Consider the following 20,717-nt stretch of genomic DNA (forward strand, 5'->3'; position numbering starts at 1 on the left):
TACCTTCACCTGCCATAGGTTGAGTACAGGGCCCCAGTCTTGGCTTGTTCAAGGTGCAGACCCTCCAGCAGCAGCTGGGCTAGCTCTATCACCATAGTGGAGTTTTGGGTGTGGTCCTCACTTCAGAGGTTGGATTAGCCTCAGCACCTGCTTCTCATTGGTTTTAGAAGATTAGGTACAACCTTAGCTTGTGATGGTGGTCTCTTCCCAGTTGGTGTGTTGATGGGGAAACTGTTTCGAAATTTACCCAGGATTTGGCAGCTCAGAAGCCAAAGTGTAAGTTGTGTGCCCTGGACAGGTATGAAGGTAATCACACTTTATGAATCCGCACAGCTTCTGTCTATGGCAGAGGTAGGGAGGGCAGGTAGGGAGGGGTGCCTGCTTGCTTTGTTGTTCACTTCCTGCCAGTGACAGAAACTCCTTTATAAACACAGTCCCCTCTGGCCCTGGGCAGTCTAGGGCACAGAACTAAGAATGTCTTTGGAAGGACTCAGGGCCACCTTGTCAAGTCCTAGGCTCAAGGCCAGGTCTATACTTTAACACAAGTATAATCTGGTTACAAATTCTGTACTAGTTAGAAAGCCACACGTCTGTAAAACTTCAACATGCTAGGTCAGCCTCTTTCTAACATCAAAATACCAACCCTCTCTTGTACAGTCCACAGGGTCCAGCACGTCACCCCAAGAGCTCATGGAAATGGATGACTTATTTTAAAAGCCTAGCAGAAGGCTCTCTCTGCCTTTAAACCAGAACAGCAGTGTGACTACTATTAATGTGGAGCTAAGTAATGTGCTTTGTCCCTTCTGGTCTGTGTTTATCTTCTCTTTATCACTGCTTGTTTCTTTTCTTCCTGTTTGGAGATCAAAGATTATTTCTATTCATTTTGAGCTTTCTCAAGATCCTTGGAGTGTTGTAAGCTTGCCAGTCCCTCTTGCGATTGGTTTTTGTTCTCATTAATTCTCGGCGGGACTGGGAGATAGTTCAGTCAGTAAAGTGCCTGCCTTCAAAACATGACCTCACTTTGAACTCCAGAACAAATCCATGCTAAAAAAAAAAAATTCCAGGCACAGCAGCATGTGCACTTGTAATACCAGAAATAGGGAGACAGGTGGGTCCCAGGGGCCTGCAAAAAACAAGATAGGAGCTGGAGAGATGGCTCAGGGGTTAAAGGCACAGCTGCCCTTTCAGAGGACCCAGGTTCAGTCCAGTGTCCAAGGGCAGCTTACACCTTCGTGTAACCCCAGTTCCAGGGTTGCTGACATCATCACAGGCAAAACACCAATGAATAACACTGGAGACTGTCCTTGGCCTCCACATGTGTTCATCTGCGCGCGCGCACACACACACACACACCCCAACTCTCTTGTCCTGTTTGTTGCTCTCCACTCACTCCTCCACACTCAGGGAAAGGGCCAGTAGGTGCTCAGGGCACAGACTTAAAAATATCTTCAGAAGAAATATCTTTTCTTCCTACATTCAGAACTAATGAACAGCAAAACAAGAAGATAACACGGGGGGGGGGGGGTGTTATGTTTTTCTCCCTCCATACTCTAGTAGATCATTGCCTCAAGAGCCCTCCTTCCTGAGCCCTAACACTTGCCTCACACCTTCCTGGGACACCCTACGTACTCTGCTTTCCTGCTGGCACCAACCTCTCACTTTTTTGGTCTTTCCTCTTATATTTCTCATGATCCAAAAGCTATATGCAAATCTGCTCACTGTCCCTCCTCTTCAGTCCCAGGACTACTTTGTTCTTTACAGAGCCTGAAACACATCTGGTACACAAGCAGTGAAAACAAGGGCTGAGTGTTGATGGAGTCTTTCGGTGGGAACATCTATCCACCAGGCACGCTGGAACTGTTGCAACAGAGGCATGAGCTTTCGTGGGAACCACTCACTGCCCCTCCTGGACAGGGACACAGACTGTTGATGTCCAGTCCCCACAACACAGTTGAAAAACCAGACTCAGGGGAGCAGGCAGAGTACCGTACTAATGTTTTTAATATAGTCTGACCAGATCAGTTCACATCACAAGGTCAACCTGGGCTAGCTCAAGTGTAACACAATCAAGGTACACAATCTCTACCTGAGGCTCTGCCACTTTCCTGGCCCCCAACACCATGGAAACCTCTTCCTGATCAGACTGGAATTTTTTTTTAAATTTTTGCATAAAACTATTTATTCCATAGACTTCAAACAACTAGCCAAGTTAATTATGGTACATCTAAACAAAGTTTAATACTAACCCTAAAGTGTGACTGCGGTTTACAAAGAGCTCTGTGTCACCTGGGGTAGCTTTCAGTAGCAATTCACTACAACTGGTCCTAAAAATAACGATAAGAATTAGAGAATCAAAACCCAACAGCAAGTTGAAAGGTTAAAATCAAGTAAGAACTGGAATTTGGGGTAGAGGTGTCCTCAGCAGATGAGCTTGTCCTGGCAGTGAAATGCTAACTTCCAGTAGCTCAGGAATACCAGGCCAACCTCAGAGGGCTCAGAGGACACTCATCCTATGGTCCATGGGATGCTGTAGGTTTCTGGTTTCCTTAAAAAATAGTTGGCCATTAGAGGGTAGAGACCCTACAGAAATTTCTTAAGGATATAGGAGGGGGCAAGGAGGAATGAAAGAAGTGGGAAGGGACCAAAACTACTGAGGTTCAAGAATGCCTTGGAGTTGAGGTTTAGGATCTCCAAGAACGGAGCAACAGAAATTCTGGCTCCAGCCCACTAGAGAACCAGGGCTGGTACTGCCTCAGAGGCCTGCATAGTGTTCTCTGTCTGTCCTTGTCCCACACCGGGTCTCTCAGATATTTCTGCAGAGAGTATCAGATTAGAGTCTATTTCTAAGACCATGGGGGTGGGGGAGGGTGATAGACAGGGAGGGAACAGAGTAGGGGGAAGGATAAGGGTTAAAAATAAAAATCTCTCAGCTACAGAACCCAAAGACATTACTTCCCTCCGCGTTCACAGCATTTCTCAGCCGTCCCCATCGGTGGTTCTGTGGGGACACAGCATGTCTCACTTCCCTTCAGGCCCCATGGGTTGCTGGTCCACCTCAGGATCCACTAAAGATGATGCAAACGCTGACTGAACAATCTGGAATCCAAAGGACTCAAGAAGAGACATGTTCTGCTGGGGAGAGAAAGGTGAACCAAGGGCAGGGCCCAGGTCCCCCAAGGGACCCCCAAGGGCCCGGACATGCACCTTCTGGATATGTTTGTTCAAGTAGGACTTAGAACGGAAGAAGCTCCCACATTCCGGGCATGGGTACTTCTTCTCCCCATCAGACTCCATTTTGTTTTTAGGGACTGCCATGTCGCAGGAGAAAGAGCCGTTGGCACTCTGCTTCTCTGGCGTCTTCAGGTCACTGGCATCTGAGAGGTCACCATAGGAATCAGAGCTTTCAATCAGATCCTGATGTGAGCATTTCTGGCCTTCTATGAAAAAACAAAACAGGAAAGAGATGAGGCCAGGCACTGGAGCTGTCCCCTCCTGGAGGGGCCATGAGAGGCCAGCTCACAGGCTCTGGAGGACCAGCCTTGGCCAGTAACTAACCTGGCAGAACACATGGAGGATTGGCTGGTCTGTCTAGGAGCCTGGAATGCCTCTGGGGACAAGATGAGAGTACCCTGGGGCCACCAGCCTCCCTCACTGTAAACTCTTCATGCAGATGTGTGTGTTGAATTCATCTCAGCCTGCTTCAAGGAAGGAAGGCCAAGAGATCGGGATCCCTCCTGTTTCTGCCCAGAACAACCCAGAAATCCCCAACAATCCAGAGACATCCGGCCCCGCCCCAGTTCCTAGGTGCTTCCAGAGGTGCCTCAGGGAGTAAAACTGTTCTGATTATGATGAGCAGGTGTGCCAGTGGCTTGTCCGCTGCACTAGACCAATGGTTACCTTCACAAAGCAGGCAGAACTAGAGTCATGAGATCAGCTACATCCTACAGATGGCTCAGACAGCAACCAACCCTATACAAGCCCTGCCTTCCAGGCCAAACAGTCAAACTACACAGATGAAAAGCAACTCTGAACAACTTTGTCAGCTGAGTAGCCCCATCTAGACCAAGAGATGGGTCTTACTGCCCTACCTTGCCTGGCCCACACTGGGGTCTACTACAAACTACCAGTTTCCTGCCTGGGTCCAGAGAGCCATGCCAAGATGGGAGGTCTGTGATGGGAGCATGGAGCATGCCATCTCGTCCATCTGCCACACCCCTGGCAAAGAGACAACAACATGACGTACCCCCAACAACATGAACCAACAAAATAGCAGCGAGCCTGGAAACTTATACCATCCAAGTCAGAGGCAATCAGCTCATTTACTGCCATGCACCTCACAAATGCAGCCAGAGGCTCTTTGGAAAGGGCCACTTGTGGCAACCGACCACCAATATGAAAGAAACCAACCATTGGCTCCCACCCACCCACAGGATCTACCAAGGAGAAAGCATTCAGCGACCGGTCCACACCACCCTACAGGGCAACAGGCAGCAGCTTGGCCCAGAGTAACTCTTCATGCAGTGCTCCTCTTCCTGCCCTAGGGCGACCCTGGAGGGCTCCAGACACTGGGGGCTAGATAAGAGGAAGGAAGGAAGGAAGGCAGGAAGGAAGGAACGATGCCTGGGGGAAGGAGGCAGGCTGGGTCTGCAGCACCCTAAGGCCTCACTCACTGTTCTGGAGTGAGACAGATACCCATGGTAAAATTTGTCCTGGAGAGCTTGCGGTCCTTGCCTCCCCACCACCCGGCCCAGCGCCCCCACAACACAGTCTGCGCAGAGAAGCAAAGTGCAGAGCAAGGGGTCGCTTGCCTTTGTTGCCATAGGTCCTGGCGCAGTGGAACGCTGCTCCCCCATTCAGGATGGGTTCCTGGTGCCTGGAGACCTGGGGAAGGGGAACACCGTGGTGGGTTTTAACATGGACCTTTAAGTAGGAGGCAGAGGAGAAACCTAAACAAGACAAAAGGAGATGAGATCCCACAGCCAGCAAGAGACAGCGCTCTGCTCCCCACGCTTTCTCCTTTGGCAGCTCTGGCTAGCATTCCCTGGTCAGCTGCACCTGGAAGGGGTTCTCTCTCCTTGGCTCAAAAACATCTGCAATCACATCAGGCCATGGGGTCAGGATGGAGTGCCACTGTCCACGAGTCAGCTTCTCTGTAAAGGCTACATCGCAGGGCCCAGGCCAGCCACCTTGGCTTACTTGGTGCCTCAGTTACCAGGTGGTCTGAGTAGATGTCCCACAGGCCTGTGTCAGCTGCAGAGACCATGGCTAGCATTGTGGTCAGACAAGTACATGGGCCTCCAGCCAGCAGAAGCCTGCTTATCACTTACAGGGAAACCAGATGGAGACAAAGTGAAATCCCCAAGAAATGTTTCCAGGGTCCCCTTTCTTCTACCTGTGGGAGTATGTGCTAGTTTAACTTTTCCACCTTCAGAACAATGACTTAAGAACTGATGCCACCTTTTGAAGAACAGAACCAGCATGTTACACTGTGGCGTGGATGGCATCACAATCATCTCGATGTCCACGGTGGTCTCTGAGCATCCGTCAAGTGCTCGGTGTGATGTCCAGCTGTCTTGGAGTAGCCTTCACTTCATTCCTCGCATTTTGGTCAGTTTAAGGAAGGAATATCTGAAGCCTGAAGAGCAGATCTCGGGCCAGTTTCCACAAACGTCACACGGCCTTCCTTGCAAGGGTGACCGCCACAAAACCAGGCAGGCTTGTTTCGCAGGGAAGAGGTATGCCACTGGGTCCCACCACAGTCAAGAATCAGAAACTACCTTTAGCAGCAGCTAAAGCCTCTTAGTGTAAGGCCCACTTGAGGTGTCAGTGTCCTGATTTGTTCCTTTGATCTACTCCAGATCTGTCCAGCACATTCTTCAGGTACTTCTGCTTCCATTTCAATTTGTTTTATTTTATTTATTTATTTACTGGGGGGTAGGAGGTGGAGGTCAGAGGACAATTTGTTGAAGTTGGTTCTCCCTTCTACCGTGTGAGTCTCTGGCATTGAACTCAGGTCTTCAGGCTTGATGGCAAGCCTTTACTCGCTGAGATGTTTTGAAATTACAGGATCACAGTGCAATTCCACTGCTAAGGGTCAAAGGTACTTTGTGACTTATGCACAAAATTTGATTAAAAAGTGTGAACTGCAAGCTGGAGAGATGGCTCATTGGTTAGGAGCACTGGCTGTTCTTCCAGAGGACCTGGGTTCAATTCCCAGCACCCATATGGCAGCTCACACCTGTAACTCCAGTTCTAGGGGAACTGAAATCCTCATACAGACATACATACAGGCAAAACACTAACGCACATAAAATAATAAGAATTTTTTAAAATGTGAACTGCAGCCTTTAATCCCAGCACTTGGGAGGCATTCAGTCATTAGTTTTTTTATTTTGTTTCACTTTTTCCAGACAGGGTTTCTCTGTGTAACCTGTGTAACCTTGGCTGTCTTGGAACTCACTCTGTAGACCAGTCTGGCCCCAAACTCAAAAGATCCACCTGCCTCTGCCTCCTGAGTGCTAGGATTAAAGGCATGCTGCGATTTTTCAATGTTGCTAGAATTGTAACAAAGGCTCATTTCTTCGAGACAGAGTTTCTCTGTGTAGTTTTGGCTACCCTGGAACTCATTCTGTAGACCAGTCTGGCCCCAAACTCAAGAGATCCGCCTGCCTCTGCCTTCTGAATGCTGGAATTAAAGGGGTGCACTGCCGCTGCCTGGCTTAACAATTCACCTCTGAATGCTGATGGTGTGCCAGAACGCACATTAAGTAGTCTACAGAGTTCCCTAAACACTCTACCCATTGTTAACTATTATTATACCCATTTTCCCAGTGAATAAACAAAAGGCTTAGTGTGGTCATTTTTGTGCATGTCACATGTAACATGTATATCCACCAACTGGCAGAGCATGGACTCACTCCAACCCCAGAAATACATGCTATCAGAATCTGCCCTTAGCCACTGGTCTCTTGACTGGACCTATGTCTTGACTCAGGGCCCTCAAAACACTCTCTGGGGCAGCTGCTTACACTTTATTTCCTTCCTATTACTGTTTTCAGAGATGACATCCATTCCTAACTTAGAAGACACGCCTTTCCTCCTCTTCCCCATCTCCCTTCTCCCAGCAGTAGTTGAGACATTCAGTGTGTCTGCCTGTGTGGTGGCTAGTCTCGTCGTCAGCTTGACTACATCTGGAACTAACTAGAGCCCAAGTGCCGGGTACACTTGTAAGGGAGTTTTTCCTTAGTTAAGCAATTTGAAATGGGAAGACCCACTTTTAGTCTGGCCGTGCCTTCTGCTGGCAGCCCATGTAAATGACATGGAAGAAGGAAGTGCCCCCTCTTTGCTTGCTCACTCTCACTACCGGTGGCAAGTCCGTTCCTCCACTGGCATTACAGCCTCCTTCTTTGGGGTCCTGTCGTATGCTGAAGGCTGGCTGAATGTCTAGCTTCTTGTTCTTGGACCTTCCATTGGTGGACAACCATTGGTGGACTAGCCGGACCACTGCCTGTAAAGCATTCTAATAAATCACCTTTTCATATATATATATATATATATATATATATATATATATATATATACACACACACACACACACACACACACACACACACACACACACACACACACACACACACACACACACACACACACACACACACACACACACACACACACACACACACACACACACACACACACACACACACACACCCAATCTATCAGTTCTGTTCCTCCAGGGAACTCAGACTAATATACCCTAATATTTTTCTTTCAAGCTCTAATAAAATTGCCCTTGAGTCTCAAAAGAATAAAAAAGTCCTTCTGAATTTGTGCAATAGGGTTTATTAACGAACGCCACTGTTGTGTGATAAAATGTGTTAGACTAGGCTGCCAGGAAACAGGGCTGGCCTGTGAGAACTTTCTTTAACAAATAGTGCTAAGGAGAGCAGGTGGTGCTGGTCCTAAGGGAAACGTGGGACTGGCAGAGTATTTCCTTAACAGTTACTTCAAATATCAGTCTGGACAAGGGGAGCTGGCTTGTGCTGGCTGTACTTAAGTATTTGGCCTGGGGCCAAACACTTGAGGCTAGACATTTCGAAGAAGCCAACTGTAGCCAGGAGTAAGTAGGCAAGGCTAAGGGGAGAGAAGGTGCCCCTTCAGTTGGCACCGTGAAGCCCTTTAAACACAAGCCAACAGGGCCCAGTGGCCCTGGAGACCAGCACAAGGCATCTGAACTTTGTGATGACACAATGCCACCACTTCACAAGGGTACCTTCCTTTGGAGCCTCTGTAGTACGAAGCCCCACTCATGGCTTGCCAGAGCAGGCCCACTACAGTCAGAACAGGGAAAAAACACCAGGAATTACTATATTCACTCCGTGTGGGGAGAACTGTCTACCTCCAAAATACAGCATATACTCAGCAGAAACACCCTGCATGTTCCTAAAAACCACTGAGGAATAGGTGGCTGGATCCTCTAGACTTCCCCCTGGTTGCAGACTGTACTATCTATAGCAAACTCACTTGGCAAGTGGCAAGATCGGATCCACAGCTGCCACTTAAAGCCCAGAACTTACACACAGCAACTCAGCAAGTCAAGTGCTGGGATGAAACAGAAGCTGAGTTTCTGAGCAGAGTATGTCTTTGAGGCCAGATGTATTTAGTTGAAATTCTAAGCTCACCCACCTACTCCCCGACTAACCAAAAGCCAACGAGGCAACTTGACGTAGGGCCTCCATGATGGTGCTAATGGAAGCATCGTGTACACGTGCGACTGCTGCCAGCAACCTGTCTCTTCTCTAGAAATGAAGAGTTTGTTAACGGCAAAAGGCCACTGTTCTTCAATCACATTTTCTTGCCTGGTGTCCCTGCAATTCACATTCAAGTACACGTCCATGCAAAAACTGGGGGAGGAGGACCCCTTTTTCTGTGTCCAAACTTTGGAGGGGTCAAATCCAACAGTGCGCTGAGACTGTTGCGTGCAGGAGAACGGCATGGTATACCACATGGTCATCTGACAGGAAGAAGTTTCCTTTGTGTGTTTTTGGTGGTGGTGGTGGTTGGTTGTTTTGTTTTATGATAGGTCCTGGCTGGCCTGGTACTTGCTATTTATTTAGCCCAGGCTAGCCTTGAATTCATAAGAATATTCCTGTCTTAGCCTTTTAAGTGCCACAAGAGTAAGCCACTAGGCCTAACCTCTTCCTCTTTGTTTGTGACAAGGTCTCATTTTGTGTAGCCTTGGCTAGCTCGGAATTTGAGCTGTCTTCTTGCCTCCTCGCAAATGTAATTACAAGCAAGAGGACAACCTTGAGGCCAGCCTGGGCTTCATGGTAAGGCTAGAAGGATGGCCTAGTGAATAAGAGCACTCTCCCATAAAAGCACCCACATCATGGCTCACAACCACCTATAACTCCAGACCCAACATCCTTTGGTCGTTCCTGCATGCACAGGGCACACACACACACACACACGTATACATAATACATAAAAATTTAAAGTAAACGTTAAAAAAGTAACCAAGTGTTATCGAGACTGAACGACGTGACACCTGTAAATTCACCCAATTTGGTCTTACCTGAGACTATTCTGCAGTGCCTGGGGACTGACGGCAAAGCCTTGACATACCAGGCAGGTTGCTGCTCCACCACCGAGTCACAACCCCAGCTCTCAGAACATTTATTTATTTACGCCTGATATCCTCGGTGGCACAGGGCAAACACGGACATGGAGCACCCCCTCACACTCTCACAGAAAGAGAGCCTGCCTTCCACCCTCTTGGTGTTTTGCCACCTGGGCACTCCTGGTGCTGTTTGCTCTTCTCTTATTTCTGCCCGAAGAGTGAAGAGTGACTCCAGAGACAGCATCCGGCTTTTCCTCTTCTGACAAAGGCTAAATCCTCTCTTCTGAGTACCCAGCGAGGGTTAGACACAGGAATGGGTCTTCTTGCTGCGGACTGCTCTCTAGTGGGTGGTTCCAAGTCTTGGTGGGCTCTGGTGGGTCACATGGCTTGTGGCTGTTGTCCAAGTCCTCTTTGCAGCTCTTGAGGAAATCTGTCCTGACGGGCTGACTTCCTGTTGTCCTCCCCTGGGCTCCTCACAGCCCAGAGTCGGTTGTCCCCTTCTTCCTTTTCGCCCTATTCTGTCATCTGGCTGGACTTCCTGGCTTCATCATTAACACCCTTCACCATTTTTATCAGTTCTCGGCTCTACCCACTGAGACAGTTCTGGGACTGGTAATTTTGGGGGAAACCTGACAAAGCCCTGCTGATGGTACGTTGTAGGGAGTTTAGTTACCTGGGAGCAGTCACGGGAGGCCAGGATGAAATAGGACGAAGCAAGGAAAGAAACCAGCTTAGGACTGGAGCATCCCCCAGGCGAGGGGGGGCGTCACACCCTGCCCTCACCACCCCACTGTTTGCTCCTGGAGGGGAACAAGCAGTGGCTGAAGCAGCTAGTGGCTCTGTGTTTGCATTCACAGCAGGTTTCCTAGCAGAACGTAACTTGTATCAGGACCTAGTGACCAGCAAGGCAAATATGAGGTGGGGGGTGTGGTCTCTGGACAGCACCTGGTTCCAAGACTCCAAGAAAACCACCTACGCAGCCGAGTGCCTCCATCAAGAACTCTGGGACCCATGAAGACAGCACTCTGCAGAGCTCTCGTACCTTGTCCAAACCAGACTACCAGTAAGCAGTATCAAACCAGTTTACCATTTTACAGTGTAAGGAGGTGCGAGCGCCCCAAAGGCAGTGCAGCTCTTGGTGGATGCAGAGAACTCTCAGCTACCTCTCCTCTTGGGGCCCTCACAGCAATCCCATGAGATGCAAAGCAGGAGGGCCTTAATCATTTTGACAGAAGCAGCAGCAAAGCAAGGAGAGCCTAAAGCTACACAGTGAGGGGCTGGAACTAAACCCGGTGTCTCCTGACTCCTGTTCGATGCTCGACCTGTCAAGTCACATACTACACTTACAAAAACACTGACACGAGAGAGTGCTCTGGGAAGCAACAAGCAACATGCCCAACTGGCCAAGCAAGCATAGGAGGAGGCCAAGAAGCAGCTCACAAAGCAGCTCACAACAGCCGCCTCAACCTCCTCGGCACAGACACTGTGCTTGCAAACAAAGACTCCAGCACTTCGAAACAGCCAACTCGACCCAGCAGAGCCTCAGGGACATGCCGGAGTGCGCCCAACACAACACAGCTGCCTCGCTTGGCTAGACACTACCTAGGCCAGCCTTAGCCTCAAGCACACTGCCCTGCTCAGAGCACCTGCCGCTTTTGTCTTTCTCGTCAAGGCCACAATCTGTTTGGAATCTCTTTTAAACATTTGTGCTAGGAAGTGTTTGTCTCGTGACTCAGCCAGGCTCCCAGGCCGCTGAATCTCATAAGCCAGTGAGTGAGCTAAACAGCCCCCTTTTACAGCCTGTTCAGGCTAATGACTCCCAGCCCACCTCCCGCTAAGTATGTTTGTGAATTCATCCATCCTGCCACTTGAGCAGGTGTATCTGACCCCAAGCTTGGGAATCACCTTTCCCTCTCTTTCCATCATTGAGTCTCTTGGGACCTTTTAAGCACCCAAGCCTCTCATGTTTTTACATTTACCAGCTGAGTAATGAGGGCATCTCTCATTCAGTAGGGAGGGTGGGCTCCCGACCAGGTCAAGGCCTGTCCTCAATTGAGGAGACACTGGGGAAATTACCTCGGTTACAGATACTGCAGAAGTTGCTGGGCCCTTCGCTGTGCTTCTTCAGGTGGTCGGCCATGTACGCTGCCCGCAAGTACTTCCCACACACCTGGCAGGGCACCTTGTCTTCATGACAGGCCAGGTGGGAACGCAGGCGGTCTCGCGTAGCGAAAGAGGCATTGCAGGTCTGAGTACAGAAGGAAAACAGGATAAGGAACAACTTTAGGCATCTCACATGTTGAGTCCACCAGGAAGCAAAACCCTGCTTCTGGTCAGCTTGTGAAATCAGTCCGGATAGAAAGGTTCGGCTAATGCTCTACTCACAATGCCAAGTGGCCGGGCCGTCCTTCCTTCCCACAATGCCGTCTCGTGGCATATGAGAGTTGGAATTACTGGTTCTTTACCTCAGACAAGCTCATTTCATGGGCAGCTACCTCCTATGCTGCACTGATAACTGAAGCGTTTATCTGTTCACCACCACCCCACCCCACCCCTGCCTCCAGCCCCTTGGTTTTTGAGACAGAGTCTCTGGCAACCCAGGCTAACCTCAAACTCTATGTGGCTGAACTTGACCTTGAGCTGCAGATCACAAGTATACATGCACCTGCACATCTACTCACTCTTAGCCCCGAAGCACTGGCGTTAGGAGCTCTGGCTATAAGTGAGTTATGGCAGATAAACCAGAATTCTTCCTGTGCTCCATCTCAGCGTTTCCCTTACTACTTTCTACAAAGAGTCCCCTGTATCCATTTCATTCAAACGTGACATTCCTCTTGGCCACAGGGAAAAGGAAGAGGCAGGACAAAGTACAGAGGTAACACTTCATAATCTAGTAATGTGAATTTAAAAAGAAAAAAAAAAAGCAGCTCATAAAATAAAGGACAGTGTCGGTTCTGCTAATGCAAGAATGGAGAAAGCGGACCGCAGGCACAAAGAGCACTGTGCTGTGTTACGCTGGAGAAGTGATGGCGAGAGCAAGAAAAATGAGGGCAGCCTGCAGCATTGAGCAGTCCCTGAGCTCAGACTGACAGACGTTTGTCTTCCGTAGTTCATGCAGACAGCACCCCGCCAAGGCAGGCTGTTAGCCCTGACGCTCTAGGAATGTGTAGCTAGCTACTGAAAGGCACAACCCAGCACAAGTGGCAGCCAGGCCACACAGCTATGGAGTAGCGGCCACAGCTTACACTCTGAGGATGAGGGGCTGGCTTCCTAGCCGTTATCTCTTCTCAACATCCCTTCCTCTGTTGGGGCACGCAAAGGCTGGAGTGCCTTGGGAACACAGAAGGTCACAAAGCCTTGAAAAGACGTGGGTCCAATGGCTTTCAAGCTATTTTGGTTCCATGGAGATGCCTCAAGGGGCTAAAGTCAAACCCGACTCATTTCTCTCTCTGTGTGTGTGTGTGTGTGTGTGTGTTCTGCTTTAGGTCTGTAAGAAAAAGCAGCTTTTGCATCTGAGGGTGCTGCTGAAGAGGTGGCGCCCCACTAGCTTGTAGGATGGAGCTGCTTCTATTTCCTGTTTAGAACTGGATCTTGATCACCCGAAATCTGAAGGTAAGTGTCTGAACACTGCACAAACACACACACACACTCCTTCCCCCTCTTTCTCTCTCAGCGCGGAGCCAACAGCGGTGCTGTGAGGGTAGAAGATGCCACCATTTGCCTCCACCCCGGTCTGTGCGCCAGCACAAACCTCCCCATTCCCTGCAGTCACAGGCAAGGGGTGCTAACTTGAACACAACAACTCATCCCAATGAAACTCCTGTGACAAATGAGGAAGCTAACTTTAGACAGCAAACTTGCCCAAGGCATAAGACTCAGGAACTTAAAAACAAACAAACAAAAGAGACTCACGTATTAGAGAAAGGAGCACTCTCAACACCCACACCCGTGCCACATAAGCCTTCAAACAATCCTCCCAGCTACACAGAGGTCTTTTTTGTCTGACCAATTTATAGCTGGGCAGACAGATGCCCTATGAGGATGCAGGACAGCTGTGTTGAGAGCCAGCCTCAAGTCTACGCCCTTATTTCTGAAGTCAATACAGGTGCATCCTATGAAAAGTGTTGACACTGACCCTATATACGTAGGATCTGGTTCTGTCCTGGGGCAAGAATAGTGCAGGCAAACTCTAGCACCAAGGCAACCCAGAGAGCATCTTGGATATTTGGTCTCACAGGCAGAGGGACCCACAGGGAATATCATCATGACACAGGGCTAGGCCACAGTGAAGGGGAATTCAGACAGACTCGTCCCCTATCACCACCACAGCAGGGTTTCTCATAAGCACCCTGGCAGAGAGGGTAAAGAGGTTCATTTATCCAGGGACAAGAGCTGGCTCTGTCAAATATCCAAAAACGGCCCTACCTCTGCAGCTGTGAGTGTGGGGGGACTTCCCTTTTTGAGACATGATCTCACATCATGTAGCTAGCCCTGGCTATCCAGCAGACGAGGCTGGCCTTGAACTCAGAGATCCGCCTGCCTCTGCCTCCTGAGTGCTGGGATTAAAGGCGTGCGCCAACTCAACCACCAAGAAAGTTTTAAGCCTCGGAACACACAGGAACTAACATGAGCCAGCTGAAAGCATTTAGGCGTGTCTCCCTCTTCCAGGGAGAGGAAGCCTAAGGCATGAAAGATATGTTGCTTCTCTTGCTGACCGTTTGGGATCTTTCCCGTCAAGGCTTTGCCCTGTCATACTTTGGTACCCACGATAATGGACAGGCAACCCTCGATTATCCCCAAGTGGATTAAATGTCTGGGGATTAACTAAGCAAAACTAAAATCACAGATGCAGCTGGCTTCCCCTACTGTCCTCCCACTGATTCTCTCTCAAGGAATAGAGTTAACTTCACCGGGAGCAAACATAATCAGGAACGCCAATCTCCTGCTGCAATAAAGAAGCCACCCCAGAAATGACCACCTTGTTCCAAAGCCAACCTAAAGCATTGTTGGCGTCCCTGTAGGACTGACTCTGTGGCTAGAGCCCCAAGGCTTTTCTGTGTGTTAAGTCCAGGTCTGGGCCAACCAGAACTTCAGACAACAGAACACAAAAGAGGCTGGTCACATGACTCGGGAGAGAGGCGAAGGGGCTGAGGGAGACAGACCTTAAATAGGACACCCAAAACCTGATACTCAGAAGAAAGAACTTCCCATCCTGCAGACAGGGAGTAAACAGAAGGGCCCTGAAAGGAAGCCAGCACAGTGTGACTGCTGTGCCCACACAGCCTGCTACTGTTAGGAGACACACTATGGCCGCTGCTCAACCCACATTCCCTAAAGCTTTCATTTGAGTGGAACCCCAAGAACACTAGTCCCCAGGAGGCCTTAGCAGTCAGGTTGGAAGCAATATAGTACACCTTTCGAAGCTTCCTGCAGCCAGAAAAAACAAAATAATAATAATAATAATAATAATAATAATAATAATAATAATAATAATAATAGCAGCAACACACCAAGTCCAGCTCCGCTGGGTTTAGCCCCATTGTCTTGAGTATACCCCCAACTCATCCTTGTCCAAGCAACCTTGGATGTGGGACCACCAGAAGCAACAGAGAGGACAAAGACACCCCAGCCTCTCTACTCTGGCTGAATTCCAAGCAAGGACGATGGCTGGAGACTTAAGCCTTCACCTCCTATCAGGCTGAGTAACCGGCCCTTCATCCACTGTGTGCTTTAACCAAGCCTAGAGTGTGACAGCCAGCACATCCCTTGCTGGGTCTTCTTTACAAGGTTCTGGCTACAGAGTCGGGTCTGTGAGAGTGTGCGCCTAAGGGCAAGAGGCAGGGCAGGAACTGGATCATACACCAAGGGACAATGATGCCAGTTGTTATGACAGACCAAGGACAAAACACACAAAGCCTCAAATGTTAGAATGAAAACTTTTATCATCACTCCTGATCTCCCAGCAGAGTCTGCAGGGACTCAGGGACACACCAAGGGGATCTGGGGGAGGGAGTGTCTATCTGCTTTGTCAGCCCCTAAAGCCTTGTGTCACAGTACAAAGCTACTGGTTAGTTCAGTTCTGAGCAGACCGGCTTTAAAAAAACAAAAAACAAAAAAACGCAGACTTAAGAAACTAACTCACTAGCCAGAAATGGAAGCAGGACCTTCCTGGGGGGGGGGGGGGCGCGGACAACAGCGGAGCTGACCCTAGTTGAAGCTGAGCAGGAGGCTTCTCTGGAGGTGGGGTGACTCCCAAGGGGGAGGAGGGTGGCCAGGAACCCCAATCAGTGTGGAAAGTGAAGCCAGGGGGAAGGGAAGCACCCAAGCTGGGGCTTAACTTGCCAACTTCCAGGCTCCCCACACAGGGTTGGCTGCCCAGAGTTATCACCTGTTGAGGCAGGGGGAGGGAAACACTGAGAAACAAATGTGGCGGCTATTGGGGGCATTCGGGAAGGTGCTCTGAGCTACCACTGTTTGAGAGCTTCAAGCTGGGAAAAACTTAAGGACGCGTTGGGAGGACCTGGGGCTAGTGAGCAGGAACCATTTTGCGGGCCCCTCCCAAAAGCAGGGGTCTCCGGCCAGCCACCACGCCCTACAGCTCTCCAGAAGGGCCCAGGCTAGCCTACAGGCCACTGAGTAAAGGCCCGGCTGCCCTCTGGGGCTGTCCAGCCCTGTCTCAGGTATCCTGGTGGGGCTGGGCAGAAGAGAGTATTGCTGGAGTGTGCTGAACTCAGGTTCTCAAGGGCTGGGAAGGACTTTTTTAGTGAGAGGGAAAAGGCGGTATCAGGAACTGAATGGGACGACCTCCACAAAGCAGGCTGGGCAAAGTCCCATGATGGCAGGTCGCTAGGAAGAGGTTCCAGGGGCGGCAGGCCGCTGCTGCTCCCAACCCACACCTGGAAAAAGGGCAGAGAGTGCAGGTTACCCCCCCAGGCCACCGGGCACACCCCCACTGCCCTCTGGACTCCTCCTATCCTACCTGGGAGTCAGAATGTGCTCTGTGACAAGAGATCAGAGACAGAGAGGCAGAAAGCAGCAAGGCAAAGACAAATCCCAGCAGGCCTATCAAGTCAGCATCCTTGGGAGAGGCTGCCTAGCCATGCGACCGTGAACAGTGTTTACCCCTGGTCCTTGGAACCCTGTCCTACTGTAACATCCATTCCTTCCTATGATCTCCTGAACCTGCCCTTGCCAACAAGTTAGGAGAAGCGGCTATCCCTCCCTGTCAGAGGCTGCAGGGGTATCTCGGGACACAGTCTTGGAATCAGTTGAAGTCACCTGCCATAGCAGAGGGGAGACAACCAGGAAACAGTGAGGTGCTCAGAGGCCAAGAAAGGAAACTCATCTTCTAGGCCAGTAGAGCCCTCAGAATTCAAGGAGACAGGAGAACATCCGGTCCAGCCTTTTGTACGTGGGTCCACAGTGGAAGCGAATGCCTTGCCTTGCCTCTTGCTGTGTGTGTCGGAGATTGGGCCCACCCTCTCTCCTCCTCCAGCCTCTCCCCTTGAAGAAACCCAGGAGTTCGTTCCCACTCAGCTCAAACCAGGGGAAGGGTTGTTGGCTGGGCCACCAAAAGGCCCTTTGAGGACACCTTCCCCCTACAGTTCATATAGACTACTGGGAACCAGCAGCCAGGCCCAGCGAGGTATCAGATCCACCAGGGTAACACTGGTGCAGCGTGGCCCACCAGCCAGGGAACCCCACAAATGCCAGGACAGGAAAGCTAAGCAACAGAATGGAGGCAAAGACTGTGGATACCAGAACCAAGTGACCGAGAAAGAGGATCGTAGCCCTGGGGGAAGCAAAGGGGGCTGGGGTATAGAACAAAGGAGGACAGAGAGACAGTGGGGGGGGGTGCAAAGCAGTGGTCTCTCAGCTGGCCCAATACAGTGGCTTGCTCCTGGCCAAGGCTAGGAGAACAGTAACAGTCTTCCACCCAACTACACCCTGGAAGGTCCCTACCTGACACTTGTGAGGTCGCTCAGAAGTGTGCACCTGCTTGATATGTCCGTTCAAGTGATCTGGCCTGGAAAAGAGAGCGACATAATTTAAAAACAAGACATCAAAAAACATGGGGCCAAACTTGGCCAGTCGGTCTCCGCCCCCCACCCCACCCCACCCCACCCTTTCTAGAGAGGGCTCCACCTCAGCAAGACAAAGACAAAATCACCACCCAGCTCAGGCTCCAAGGGCCCAAGCATTCCCCCCCCCCCCGGGGGGAGGGGAAGCAAATGTTTCACTCAGCTCTAGCTAAACCCACCCACCCCACCCCCAGCAGAAATTCAATGATTCCTAGGACCGGAGGCAGCAGTTTAGAATGACACAGGGATGCCTAGCCCCAGCCTTTCTGGGAGGGAGGGGGGGTGTGTGGAACTCATTGTCCAGACCAAAGCCCCTTAGAAGCTCTGCGTTCCCCTCCCCCCAGCCTCTACTGCCACAGCAGCCAATGAATGCCACCCGGATGGAATTCAGTCCCCAGAGGCCAGGGATGAAGCCTTAAGTCCCCAGCTGGGCTGGCAAACCAGATGCCCGCCAGAGCAGGTGGGCAGGAGCTGTCTAACCGGTAAGACTGGTTTCTAGTTTGGGGCACCTCTGAGGGAATTCAATCTCTAAGCTCACAAGGTCCTCAAGATTTCAGTTGAAGCAGTCTTTTATTCAGTGTTCTCACACTGGGGGGAAAGACAACCACAGACAACCCTCTACTCCAGGCAAGTCCTCAGCTCCCAAGAAGGCTCACTAAAAGTTGAGAAGAGGGCTTGCCTTCCCTTCTGTCTTGAGAACACACGGAGGACCTGTGGGTTCCCTGGATTCTAGAGCCACCAGGTCAGAGCGCTTCAGATTCCAGTATTGCTATTTCAAACAGCCCTAGGTAGCCAGCCTTATGCCTCTCAATTATGGGGTTACACGAGGGGCAAGGCTAGAACCTATTGCTGCAGGCTGGCCAGCTAAAACTGGTGGTCCCCGGGAGTGTGAGGAGTCCCCAAGGCACTTGTTCAGTCTCTCTCTCTGCAGCCATTCAGGCGGGGAAAGTCGAGGGAGGAGCCCAGCCTCCCGCCCCCCAGAGGGGGCCCCACGCCTGGTGCCGGAAACACAAAGGGAACTGGGGAGAATGGGGAGGCCCGATGGCTCAGGCCTGAGGAATCCGGCCCCTTCCCACAGGCCTCCAGAGGGTAAGGCTAGTAGGGCACCCTGGTGCCGGAGAACTTGCCTGAAGGGGCAGATGCTTGGCCACACCATCTCAAAACAGAGGACATTAAAACGTTAACATGGTATGCTCTGTTAAAGTCCAGTGACCCTCCACCCCCACAAGATCCACAACCCCAGGTCCTGACAAGGAACTGTCTCAAGAGACACAGAGCTAAGTACCCGGCAGGGTGTGTGTGTGGGGTGCCATTCTCACCTGGAGAAACCTTTCCCACAGCTCTGGCAGATGTACGGCTTGCCCACTGACCCATCATGAGACCTCACATGGTAGGACATGCGGTCTTTTCTCTTGAACCGTAGACCACACACGGGGCAGGAGTACGGCTTCTCTCCAGAGTGAGACAACTTATGCCGGTTGAGATGGTACACGTCACGGAAGATCTTTCCACAGATCTCACAAGCCACCTGCTTCCTGGTCCGGCTCCTCTTTCTGGGGCCGTCAGGGTCCTCGGAGATGGGTAGCCCATTCTCACCCAACCGTGGTGGAGGAAGATCTATATAGCCCAACTGGAGGCTAGTGACGCCGTGCTGGGCCTCATGTTGCCGGAGCCGGTTGGCGTCCGTGAACACCTTCCCGCACAGGCCACATGGAAGGATGCCTGCTTCCCTCAAGCCCCCTGGAGACCCAAACATGGAGTCCAGCAGGTTGGCCTTCCTGGGGCGTCCCCGGCCTCGCTTGCCACTCAGTGGAGGAGCACTGGATGCCACATTGGGGAACGGAGAAGTCAGCAGTTGGGGCGATAGGGGTCCGGCCACCATGGGCAAACGGTCCACCCCAGGTAGCACAGGCAGAGAAGCTTGGCCCGCAATAGCTGCACCTGTGGCCCTAGCAGCCTCCTCTTCGGGCTGCATGCTGCCAGCAATGCCATTACTGTTTGCTGCCAACGCTGCCCCGTTGGTCATGTCCAAAGGGAAGCCCAACTCAGAGGTCCCAGGAGGGCGAAAGAGCATGATATCAGCCCGTGCAGGGGGCACCAGGATCTGCACGTTGGACTGTTTGATGACTTCCTGGCAGATCTCGATGACCGACCTCATCAGCAGGAACTTGGCGGCCGTCATGAGCTCGGGGAAGCTCTCTAGGCGCACAACGATTCGGGACGTGTAAGCGAAGTCCAGGATGTCTCCGAACACTTTGGAACTGATGGTGTGCATCTCCAGCTCACGGCTGCCTCCAGCCCCGCTGCCCGGAGCCGCCGCCGCGCCTCCCACATCAGCAGGACCACCGTCTGCAGCCCCGCCGTCGCCCAACTGGGCGCTGAACACAGACTCAAAGTACTCGCTGCAGGCAGCCAGTACGGCGCGGTGCGCGGGGAAGCTCTCGTCGCCTACCCGTAGGAGCACGTCGCAAAAGCGCCCGCCGTTTTTGCGTTGCTGGTTCAGGTTGTGCAGCATCTCCGTACTGTGTCTGCTCACCTGGTAGGTGTAGCAGCCCGATGGGCCGCAGGAAGCGTCGTTGACTCGCTCCATGGCCGCTGCCCCTCCCCGCTAGCCGGACCGGGCACTCCCCAGTCCCTAGTCCCTTCCCTAAGGCAGCCAGACGCCTTGCGCAGCGAGCGAGTCACACTCCCGGCACGTGCGGCCCAGAGCTCGGTAGTCCTCGCAGGTGCGCCCGGCGCACACGCCCCCTGCCCGAATCAAAAGGCCTAGACCCAGTGGTACACTGCCCCCAACATAGCCACCCCACCCCCCGCTGGGCCCGACCCTAAACTCGCTCTCCTCTTGTCCTCCTCCCTTTCTTGGTCTACCTTCCTAGGGGTAAAGGAGCGAAGAGGTGCGCCCCTCTTGCAAACACGGCTGCCACCTCCCCTCCCGCCCGCCAGGCGGCGCCGGCGCGCAGCCCAAAGGCGCGCGCGCGCGGGGAGGAGGAGGGGTCCGCCGCGCAAGCGCAAGC

General features: G+C 51.5%; 1 protein-coding gene across 7 annotated transcripts; it reads right to left on the reverse strand.

The window, feature by feature from the left end:
• Window positions 1-1,970: 1,970 nt before the first annotated feature.
• Patz1 (POZ/BTB and AT hook containing zinc finger 1) lies at window positions 1,971-20,467 on the reverse strand. Of its 7 annotated transcripts, XR_007832711.1 has the most exons (6): window positions 19,023-20,466; window positions 17,585-17,648; window positions 16,427-16,518; window positions 11,699-11,870; window positions 4,809-4,881; window positions 3,421-3,437 (listed from the first exon to the last, which is right to left on the reverse strand). XR_007832711.1 is itself a non-coding variant. In XM_051165268.1 (5 exons), exons 1-5 carry the CDS (start codon window positions 20,291-20,293, stop codon window positions 3,019-3,021), a joined length of 2,061 nt encoding a protein of 686 aa, XP_051021225.1. In that variant the 5' UTR covers window positions 20,294-20,464; the 3' UTR covers window positions 1,971-3,018. The 7 variants fall into 7 exon arrangements, 6 of the variants coding, with proteins under 6 accessions (XP_051021225.1, XP_051021224.1, XP_051021226.1 ...); XM_051165268.1 differs by lacking the exon at window positions 16,427-16,518 and having other exon boundaries at window positions 1,971-3,434; window positions 4,809-4,946; window positions 19,023-20,464; XM_051165267.1 differs by lacking the exon at window positions 16,427-16,518 and having other exon boundaries at window positions 1,971-3,437; window positions 4,809-4,946; window positions 19,023-20,463.
• Between the last annotated feature and the right edge of the window lie 250 nt (window positions 20,468-20,717).

The sequence above is a fragment of the Acomys russatus genome, chromosome 22, assembly GCF_903995435.1.
Source record: "Acomys russatus chromosome 22, mAcoRus1.1, whole genome shotgun sequence".
Taxonomy (NCBI): Eukaryota; Metazoa; Chordata; class Mammalia; order Rodentia; family Muridae; genus Acomys; species Acomys russatus.

What these genes read in the sequence shown, in the direction of transcription:
- Patz1 (XM_051165267.1), bottom strand. Translation starts at nt 20,293, where the DNA reads ATGGAGCGAGTCAACGACGCTTCCTGCGGCCCATCGGGCTGCTACACC. An exon ending in CTGCAGTATCTGTAACCGAG is followed by an intron (nt 4,947 to 11,698) that starts GTAATTTCCCCA and finishes TGTCTTGTTTAG; the next exon opens with GTTTCTCCTCTGCCTCCTAC. An exon ending in CAGGACCTATGGCAACAAAG is followed by an intron (nt 3,438 to 4,808) that starts GCAAGCGACCCC and finishes GTTTTTTCATAG; the next exon opens with AAGGCCAGAAATGCTCACAT.